The sequence below is a fragment of the Acanthochromis polyacanthus genome, chromosome 7 (assembly GCF_021347895.1).
Source record: "Acanthochromis polyacanthus isolate Apoly-LR-REF ecotype Palm Island chromosome 7, KAUST_Apoly_ChrSc, whole genome shotgun sequence".
In the NCBI taxonomy this organism is placed as follows: Eukaryota; Metazoa; Chordata; class Actinopteri; family Pomacentridae; genus Acanthochromis; species Acanthochromis polyacanthus.
In genome coordinates this window covers 3,563,251-3,574,027 of record NC_067119.1, presented here as the reverse complement: position 1 = coordinate 3,574,027, position 10,777 = coordinate 3,563,251, and the positions used below count along the sequence as shown (strand labels likewise).

Sequence of the window (10,777 nt, the reverse complement as noted above, 5' to 3'; positions counted from 1 at the left end):
TAAATTCAGTGAAACTTGTGACGTCCACATTTTCCACATTTTTGGGAAATTTTTGAACATTTTTTGTTGGGGAAAAAGGAAATGTTATTATTTAAGAACAGACATGACACACGACAGGAGAGGAAAGGAAAGAAAAGGAAAGGAGGAATAGAAAGAGAGTAGTAGAGAAAGGAAAAGATGGAAGGAAAGGGAAGAAATAGAGAGGATGATGGTGACAGGTTGAAGAGGTGAGGAGAGAGGAGGCAGAAGGGGTCGTTATTTTTATCAAAAAAGGTTTATAAAAAAAGGTCTGGAAGGAAGAATAAGGACAAAGAGTGAGAAAATATCACAAGTGGAGCAATAAAAGTATGGAAAAAGAAAGTGAAAGAAAAAAGAAAGTGAAAGAATGTTGACCTTCCTTCAAGGTCAACGAACGCTAAAAGTAGAAAAAAAAATTTCAAAGTGCGAAAATTCTGATCTAGGTTCGTGGCTTTAAGGGTTTGGTGAAGGCTCTTCTCACCACTGAGAAGAACTTGGCGACTCCAGACTTCAAATTGTTTGGTCGAGGAGTGATTTTTAAATTAATGTTCAAAGCCATCACCACAGCTTCATCAAAAGATGGATCTTATACATTCATCGCTGCCTCCAGCAGCTTTTCTGCAGAGCCAAACATCTTGTGAAGGTCCTTCGACATGGCCTTCGACATTTTGTCCATCTTCTGGGTTATTTCAGTTATTTGTTTCGGTGACATGTGGATGTCGTCCAGCAGGCCCAACAGTCAGTCTTGGATGTCCTGTGTGGTGAACAACACCCAGGATTTATGTATGGATTTTGATATCACCTTCATCAGCAGAGTACTGACGGCATCCATGTTTTGGTGGGAACTCTCAAGTGTTGTTCCGACCTGAGGTTTAGCAGAAGCGACGAGTTCTGGAGCAGCGACCAGTTCAGTCGTTGGGTCCTCATAAGAGGATCTCTTATGGGGCTCAGACTCTTCATGGACTGACACCAAACTTTCGAGAGACTTTCGAGACTCTCGAGATCTGAACGCTACAACTGGTGTGGAGAATTTGTCAGTTGCACCCTCATCATAACCCTCATCGTCCCTGCTGGTAGGTCTGGAAACTACATCAACATCAATGAGTGCCATCAACCACCCAGACTATTCAGACTAAACACAAGAACAAAGTGATTTCTGAGCATTAAAGCAACTTATTCTGGTGGTTTAACGTCGGCTGTTGGTCCAGACTCTGGTCACCAGGTGGCAGCACTGAGCCGTTGTGTATCTGATGGTGTTTATAATCGTCTGTTTCCTGCTAGTAATCTCATGATTATATTTACTTTGTGGCTGCAGACCCGCTGTGTTGGCAGCAGCTGAGAACTTCACCGTCCTCATCAAGAACAACATCCGGTTCCAGGCATTCAACTTCATCAGGTCAGAAGGAGAAGCTGCTTCACACGATTACTCAGCTCTGGCTGCAGAAGTTGTACGCTGTTAAAGTTGTGTTTCTGTTAAAGAAAAGCGATAAGCACCTTTAAGCACCTTTTGCCCTTCCTTGCAGCTGTTTTTGCACCATTTTATTCTTGGTTTTGCTGCATTTTTTTAACTTGCTTTTGCACAATTTTATTTCTGTTTTTGCAAGCCTGTTTTTGGAGCGTTTTATTTTTGCATCATTTTTGCCTCGTCGTTTCTGCAATTTTTGCTCGATTTTATTCGTGTTTTTGCGTCTTCGTTCTGTTTTTCCACAGGTGTTCACCATTTTTTGCCCGTCTTTGTGGCTGGTTTTTTTTGCACCTTTTTTATTGTGTTGTTATGCAGTTGTTGCATCGTTTTTGTTTTGTTTTTACAAAGTTTATGCCATGTTTTTGCAACGCAGTTTTACTTCTGTTTTTGCAAGCTTGTTTTTGGGCCATTTTATCGTATTTTTGCACCCTTTTGTTGCTGGTTTTGCACCATTCTGGTCCAACATTTACACACGTGGACAAAATTGTTGGTACCCCTCAGTTAAAGAAGGAAAAACCCACAATTCTCACTGAAATCACTTGAAACTCACAAAAGTAACAATAAATAAAAATTTATTGAAAATTAAATAATCAAAATCAGCAATCACTTTTGAATTGTTGATTAACATAATTACTTAAAAACAAACTAATGAAATAGGGCTGGACAAAAATGATGGTACCCATAACTTAATATTTTGTTGCACAACCTTTTGAGGCAATCACTGCAATTAAACGATTTCTGTATTTGTCAATGAGCGTTCTGCAGGTGTCAACAGGTATTTTGGCCCACTCCTCATGAGCAAACAGCTCCAGTTGTCTCAGGTTTGATGGGTGTCTTCTCCAAATGGCATGTTTCAGCTCCTTCCACATATGTTCAATGGGATTCAGATCTGGGCTCATAGAAGGCCACTTTAGAATAGTCCAACGCTTTTCTCTCAGCCATTCTTGGGTGTTTTTGGCTGTGTGTTTTGGATCGTTGTCCTGTTGGAAGACCCATGACCTGCGACTGAGACCAAGCTTTCTGACACTAGGCAGCACATTTCTCTCCAGAATGCCTTGATAGTCTTCAGATTTCATCGTACCTTGCACACTTTCAAGACACCCTGTGCCAGATGCAGCAAAGCAGCCCCAAAACATTACTGAGCCTCCTCCATGTTTCACCGCAGGGACAGTGTTCTTTTCTTCGTATGCTTGGTTTTTGAGTCTATGAACATAGAGTTGATGTGCCTTACCAAAAAGCTCCAGTTTGGTCTCATCTGTCCAAAGGACATTCTCCCAGAAGCTTTGTGGCTTGTCAACATGCATTTTTGCAAATTCCAGTCTGGCTTTTTTATGAGTTTTTTTCAGCAGTGGTGTCCTCCTTGGTCGTCTCCCATGAAGTCCACTTTGGCTCAAACAACGACGAATGGTGCGATCTGACACTGATGTACCTTGGCCTTGGAGTTCACCTTTAATTTCTTTGGAGGTTGCTCTGGGCTCTTTGGATACAATTCCAACGATCTGTCTCTTCAATTTGTCATCAATTTTCCTCTTGCGGCCACGTCCAGGGAGGTTGGCTACTGTCCCGTGGGTCTTGAACTTCTGAATAATATGAGCCACTGCTGTCACAAGAACTTCAAGCTGTTTAGAGATGGTCTTATAGCCTTTACCTTTAAGATGTTTGTCTATCATTTTTTTTCGGATGTCCTGGGACAATTTTCTCCTTCGCTTTCTATTGTCCATGTTCAGTGTGGTACACACCTTTTCACCAAACAGCAGGGTGACTACTTGTCTCCCTTTAAATAGGCAGACTGACTGATTATGAGTTTGGAAACACCTGTGATGTCAATTAAATGACACACCTGAGTTAATCATGTCACTCTGGTCAAATAGTTTTCAATCTTTTATAGAGGTACCATCATTTTTGTCCAGGCCTGTTTCATTAGTTTGTTTTTTTAAATAATTATGTTAATCAACAATTCAAAAGTAATGGCTGTTTTTGATTATTTAATTTTCAATAAATTTTTATTTATTGTTACTTTTGTGAGTTTCAAGTGATTTCAGTGAGAATTGTGGGTTTTTCCTTCTTTAACTGAGGGGTACCAACAATTTTGTCCACGTGTGTATACCTCTGAAATGTGGTGGAGTGAGGCGCTCTTGAAGTTTAGCGACTGCATTAGTTATTTTCCATTACCGCCTCCTGTTAGTTTGGTTTTTGTAGAATTTTAGTTTTGTGTTTGCAACATTGTGGTTGTTTTGAAACAGCTTTACTACATTTTTGCAAAGTTTCATTCTTTGTTTTGTGCTATTTTAACGCTTTTTTTTAATAGATCTTGTTGTTGAACTATTTTATCTTATTTTTGCACCATTTTGTTCAGAAACTGTTTTTGTCGCTCTTGTTTTTACCTCGTTTTTGCAGCATTTTATTGTTGTTTTTGCATCCTGTCGCTTTGCTTTTTCATCCTGTTTTGAAACAGTTTTTGTCTTTTATGTAGCTTTTTGTCTGTTTTTGCAACATTTTATTTTTGTTTGTGCTCTTTTTTCTCATGTTTTTTGCCTATTTTATTCTTTCTTTTGTGCTCTCTTTGTCCTGTTTTTATTCAATATTTCCGTCTTAAATGTGGCGGAGCTGAAGATCAAAGTCCCATTGAATTAAAAACTAAACACTGAATTCAACAAAAGCTGACCTCAGTCTGGATTCTGGACTGAAACAAAAAGCTTCTTCTGGGTTTCCCTCTGCCAAGTTTTTCTTACCCGACTGTCTTGTGGTTCCCTCTGTCGACCACAGGGGGGCGTCATCTGCATCCAGATCAAGTGGGACTGTAACCCGGACCCGCTGATGCATCGCTGCCTCCCCAGATACTCCTTCAGACGTCTGGACGAGAAAGAAAGCAACAGAACGCTTTATCCAGGACTCAACTTCAGGTGAGAAGGTCAGAGGTGGACGGTGGAGATTATTACAGGAATTATCAGAAAAGTAACCAATAAAACACGATGAGACACAAAGACAAAGCAAGACAAGACAAAACCGGCACAAATATAACAATAAAATGTTGGGAAAGTGAGACTAAAATGGGGCAAAGACAAGAATAGTTTCAAAACAAGACAAAGACAGCAGATAAACAATGAAAATGTGTCAGAAACGAGTTGAAAACTGCAGAAATGGTGCAATAGGAGGACAGAAATGGTGCTGATCGACAAGCTGATCGGAACCAGCTGCTACTCTGCAGAGGTCGGACAGAACTACTCAGAGAGGAAGGTGGAGGACATCCAGGACCGGCAGAAGGTGACCAGAGGCTCGATGTGACGCTCAGCAGACACACGTTTGGTGCTTCAACAAGTCTGATGTGTTCCCGTGTTTCAGGTCATCCTGTGCGTTTCCTACGTGGACGAGAACGACCTCCGACTGGTGAAGAGATCCCAGAAGAAAAGCTTACAGGACGTCAAGCCCATGTCGGTTCTGCCTCGACGGGTAAAGACGAGATCCGGTTTACCGCAAAAACCCACCGAAAATAAAGCCACAAAAACTAGAGAGCGAAGACAAAAAGAAGCTTCAGAAGCCGCCTGAGAATCTCCAAGTCTCGTTTTCAGTATTTTTCATTTGTACGATCACCTCAAACTTGTCCAACTCAACAATAAATGTTCTTTCTTTAACAACATTCACAACAAAATCAACCAAAATCCGGTGAATTTCGCTGGATTTTAGTTGATTTTCTTTTGTGACTGTTGTTAAAGAAAATATTAGTTTTACTGATAATTATGGAATCACTTTAGATATTTTTAGGAATTTTTTTGGAAGATTTTTACTCATTTTTTAAAGAATTTTCTTGCCAAATGTGGGGGATTTTTTTAAATCAAACTTTTCAGGGAAACTTTTAAGCAATTGTTGGAATTTTCTTCCTGAAGGTTTGGCAGTTTTTGTTTTTTGTTTTGCTGAATTTTTGGATTATTTTCAGACAAGGAAACAATATTTTTTGGTGCCCATAAATGAGGACAACAGGAGGATTACTGCAGAAGCTTTCCAATGGTTTATTCAGCACAGCTCGCAGTTTATCTTTCATTTAATTATCTGTCTAATTTACAAAGCAAACAATGAGAACAAACATGTCAGTCAGTATCACGTTTATTTATTATTTTAAATGGATTTCAGTGAATTATTTTTTACTTTCTGCTGTTTTAGTTAAATCTGAGCTGCGTTTGTGTTTAAATTCTCACTCTGAGGATGAATAAAGTTCTTAAAGAGCTGTTTCTGTCCCACCAGGAGGATCCAGGACACCTGAGAGCCGTCCTCTGCCTCCTGCAGCCCCGTATGGACCAGGACCAGGACCGTAAAGCTGACCAGAACCCCCGACCCGCTGCTCCCTGCTGGTGTAAATGCGACCGCTGCGTTCCTGCCTCCCTCCCTCAGGAACAGTTGTGCTGCAGGCGGAGCTCCGGCGGCTGCATCTCCTCGTCTCCGCTGTTCCATCAGCTGGTTCTGCGGCGCCCCCTGCTGGAGGCCGTCCTGCCGTACCGGGACCCCCTGACGCTGCTGGACCGGGTCTGGACCGCCGCCCTGCATCACTGCGCCTACCAGCAGTTCATCAGTTGGAGGTTTGGGTCGCCGCCCGCCGGCTGCCACCCGGCCGTCCCCAGCTGCTGCATCCAGAGAATCCGGGAGGAATATCCGAGTCCGGACGGACGGTACCGAGGCTTCAGGCCCGTCAGAACCACCGTCACCATGCAGGGCAGCGCTAACGGAGAGCCGTGAGCTTTCAGAACCACAGCTGACCCACTAACCCCCTTTTTATGTCACAAAAAAAGCAGTAACTTCACCCAGCCCAGCGGAAAATGGAAATCAGCCACTTTTCTGTCGGCAGGAGTTCAGACGACGACGAGACGTGAAGGAGAACCTCCCAGAGTCCATCAATCTCAGAGTTTCTGCCTTTATAGGACAGAAAAAAGCTGCAGACTGAAGGAAACTTTCACATCTGTCACTTCATTTGGAGTGATGAGGAGCTTCCTTCAGAGAGGAGAGAAAAAACACCAACAAGACCTGATTTTAACCTGACAAGATCTACATCAGCAGCTCTGAGGATCTTTGTCTGCCTGCTAAATCTAAAAACATGAGGATTCTGGGTAAAGTCAGGAGGAAGAACTGTGTCGGTTCAGGACCATCGAGGCTGTAAGGAGACTAAACTAAAACTATTTTCCTTCTAATGACATCAACCAACCTGCTCAGAAGTGTTGGAGGGAATTCTTTTATACTTACAAACAAACACCCTCACTAGATAATGGAACCAAAGTTTGGGGGAAATGTTCCGTTAAAAAAATGAATTTAAAACTTGTCCAAAATGTCTGTTGTCCAGGAATGTACAGAATTTGTCCAAGATTACCCAAATATTTCCATGATCACATGAAACTTGTCCAAAATAACTGTTAATTTGACTAGAATGACTTAAAATCTGTCCATAGTCATTCAAAAAATCGAGAAAATTATTCAAAATTTGTCCAACATGTCTTATTAATTGTCCAGAAATGTACCGAATTTCTCCAAGATTACCCAAAGATTTCCAAAAAAGTTGCCCAAAACATCCATCAATTTGACCAAAATAACCCAAAATCTGCCCACAGATATTGAAAAAAAAGATAAATTATTCAAAAGTTGACCAAAATAACAAAACATGTCTAAAATGACCCAAAAACCAAACCAGAAATGACTTAAAACTGTTAATTTGACCAGAATTATTCTGAATTTGTCCAAAATGTCTCAGTTTTCTGAGAATTTCCAGAATCTCTCCAAGAATATCCAGATATTTCCAAAAAAACAGGTCCAAAACATCTGTAAATTTGACCAGAATGAAAAAAATAAGACAATTTTAAGATACTCTTATAATAGTTATAGATTTACGAGAAAAAACTGGAACATTCTCTTAAAGTTTTACATTTGCGAGATCACTCACAGATTTACAAAAAAAACCATATTTTAAGAACTATGTCATTAATTTGCAAGAATGAAACGCTTACATTTTCAAAGATTAAAGTCCCAAATGTACAACTGATTCCTTTAATTTAACACCAGCAAACGAAGGAGCTTTTTCTCCCAAATCTGTTCCTTTAAACCGCTTCTTTCTTTCTTTTCCCCCATCATGCACCTGTTTGTTTGATAAACAAGACGAACTCTTTAACGTGTCGAAAGATTCAGTTTCAGCTGAACTCAGTCGGTCCAAAGTAAGTAAAGATGAAGATAAGAAGCTCCATTTGTCAGGTGAGGACATGTTTCGGTGTGACGGCGGGAGGATTAGGAGGTCGTACATCAACCGGGACATCAAATAACACACCTTTGTGCTGCAGCTACACACAGAATTATCTGTTAAAAAGCAGAACAAGCTTTGTGGCCGGAGTTTTCAACGTAAACTCAGTAAAACATCTGTTTTTGTTTGTTTAAAAATGGATAAATCCTGTTTGTCAGCTTAGAAATGATCTGTTATTGAGAAAACAGAAAAAAACACAACACAGATTTAGTTCAGGTAAAATATACACACAAAAACAGCTCAATATAAATGCAGCACAATGCCGATTTAGTTCATCTCTGCTTCTATGTGATCATAAGATTAAATCTAAAATGATTAATGACAGTAAAACATGAAAAGCTAACTTCTGCCATCTAAATATTACAACTGTCTCTGAAGAGGAACCTACAAAAACACTCTTAACTCGCCAAAATAGTTTAAAATTACTCTCAAACCTGCTTTTTTTGTAACAGCCAGCAGGGGGCGACTCCTCAAACAGAACCATATAGTACTTCTTTACGATTCTAAGTATGATCCAAAATGTGACGTTGCGCTTAAGTAGAACCAAAAACTACACTCTGAACTTGGCTGAATAGTTAAAAATCACTTTTAAACCTGTATTCTCTCAACCAGCCAGCAGGGGGAGACTCCTGCAAACAGATTTCTATAGAAGTTGATGAGAAAATGAGACAACTTCTCACTTGATTTGTTTCCTCGTTAAATGTTTATGGTCCAGTACAAACGCACAAACTGAAAGTACACATCAAAAACAGCTCGATATAACTGAAAACAGTGCCGCTACTTGTCTGAAAAACAATTATATGTGGTCATAAAAATGATCTAAATTCATTAATGACAAAATAAAACATGAAAAACTAACTTGTACCACACAAATTTCATGTAAACATTGCAACTATCCATAAAGAGAAACCTACTTGAACACTCTTAACTCGCCAAAGTAGTTGAAAATTACTCTTCAACCTGCATTCCTTCTGCCAGCCAGCAGGGGGCGACTCTGCAAACGTGCATACATATTATTCTAAATACAATCCAAAATGTGACAAGAAAAGGAGATGTTACTCTTAAGTTGAACCAAAACCTACAATTTTAACTCACCAAAATAGTTGAAAAATCCCTTTTAACCCCGCATTTGCTCTACCAGCCAGCAGGGGGCAGCTCCTCCTCAAACAGAACCGTATAGTACTTCTTTACGATTCTAAATATGATCCAAAATGTGACGTCGCTCCTAAGTGGAACCAAAAACTACCCCCTTAACTTGCCACAATGGTTAAAAATCACTTTTATCTCAACAAACCAGCAGGGGGCGACTCCTCTGCAAACAATTCTATAGAAGTCAATGAGAAAATGACTTCTCACTTGATTTGTTTCCTCGGTAAATGTTTTCCAGATGAGTTTATGGTCACAAACGGTAGCTTCAAGTCTCCTTTAATAAATAATGGTGTTGGTTTGGTAAATTATGACCCTAAATTCCAAATTTAATGAATTAATTTAACCCTTAAACTATGTTATATGAGCTCAAAAGAAAAGACATTTAGCTGGAAATGTCCAATCTAATGGAGCAAAATGTGAGTATTTTCCAGTTTTCAGGTTGAATATGTAGCTCTACAAACGTTTAATGTTAGCTTCAATTATTTGTTTGTCTCCAGTTGGTCGACTGATAAAATTTACAGATATTTCACTTTTATCTTTCAAAAACCCCTCGACTATACAGAACAGACTCCTGTTCCAAAGTCAACACAGACAGACGATGCATCAGAGTAAGTGTGAGCGCTTCAGTGAAAACATTAGAAACACACTTTTGGAAGTTTGTTTTCGCTCCGTTTATTCCGACTGTTAAAATAAAGGTTGATTTTTGTCTGGAAGAGGAGGTCATCTCTGCAGACTCTCTGTGACGAATCTGTTATGATTTCATAAAACGTAAAGACACAACAATCCACCAGATCCATCAGCGCTCCGCAAACACCATCCATCAGCTGGAGCAGACGTGTTCAGATGAAGTACGGAGACGTGAAACCTGAAGAAGACTCTGATTTAAAGTGTCAGCCTCTCTGTAGCGGCTGGGATTTAACAGATCAATGCAAAATATGCAACCAGGTTTGAGGTTTTTAGGACGCGAGTTCAGTCTGAGGCTGCATGTTTAACGTTGCTACGCCTAAGATGGAAAACTGCTTCATTTCTCGTTGGTTTTAGTCTGAAATTAATAGAAAATTAACTGAGAAACAAACATTTAAATCAGTAATCTGTGACTCCACCTTCTCATCATTGATTGCTTTGATTTAATCCAGTTTTGTTTTATTCTAAGAATGTATTTTGCATTTTTGGTGCCAAACGTAATGTTGTCATGGGAAAGAGAAATAAAAATGAAATGTAATGAATTTGAAGCTTTTGTCGATATCTATAAAATAAACTAAATGAAGATGAAATATTCAAATTGAGGGTAACATTAACTATAGAATCGAACAATGAAAGAATAAAATGTAGGGTAATTCAAACAAAAAGAAAAATAAGAATGTTTCTCTCTATATATTATATATATATAAAGTTATTTATAAAGATTAAAATCTCAAATGCAAAGACTTACTGCTTTCAGTTTTTTCATTTTTAAAATATACTGACAGTCAATAGAAACTTTGAGGTAGAAATGTACACAGAATTCTACTTGTAGGGGGCTTGTAATTATTCATTGTGGATTTACTGATGATCTAGTGCCCTGGTAGTGGAGATAATGATGAGTTGTCATTTTGTCATGATTCATTGCACATGGGTTGGTCACTTTGCAAAAGTGAACTAAATACACACCAAGCAATACTCAGTGAGTATCTGCACAATGTGAGAATGGGGTTTGAAGGCCTCTATAAAGGCCCAAAAAAGGCCCCCATTGTTAGTCCAGTGAACAGCATCATGCCGCGTCTATCACATGAACAACGTCTCCGGGCACTGGGTATGGTGGAGGCCGGTTTGAGCTACAGTGATGTATCCAGGCGTATGGGCTGTTCCCAACCCACAATCAGAAGCCTGGTCCA

The 10,777-nt window shown here is 39.6% G+C and overlaps 1 protein-coding gene across 2 annotated transcripts; it reads left to right on the top strand.

The window, feature by feature from the left end:
• Positions 1–15: 15 nt before the first annotated feature.
• LOC127534774 (P2X purinoceptor 7-like) lies at positions 16–10,129 on the top strand. 2 transcript variants are annotated; one of them, XM_051950825.1, is made up of 4 exons: positions 16–1,414; positions 4,250–4,386; positions 4,826–4,933; positions 5,723–10,129. In XM_051950825.1, exons 3-4 carry the CDS (start codon positions 4,913–4,915, stop codon positions 6,209–6,211), a joined length of 510 nt encoding a protein of 169 aa, XP_051806785.1. In that variant the 5' UTR covers positions 16–1,414; positions 4,250–4,386; positions 4,826–4,912; the 3' UTR covers positions 6,212–10,129. The 2 variants fall into 2 exon arrangements, with proteins under 2 accessions (XP_051806785.1, XP_051806786.1); XM_051950826.1 differs by lacking the exon at positions 4,826–4,933.
• Positions 10,130–10,777: the final 648 nt, after the last annotated feature.

Bases quoted from the DNA above. Each gene is read 5' to 3' on its own strand.
- LOC127534774 (XM_051950825.1), top strand. From the start codon at position 4,913: ATGTCGGTTCTGCCTCGACGG. The intron at 4,934-5,722 runs GTAAAGACGAGA...CTGTCCCACCAG, and splicing joins TGTCGGTTCTGCCTCGACGG to GAGGATCCAGGACACCTGAG.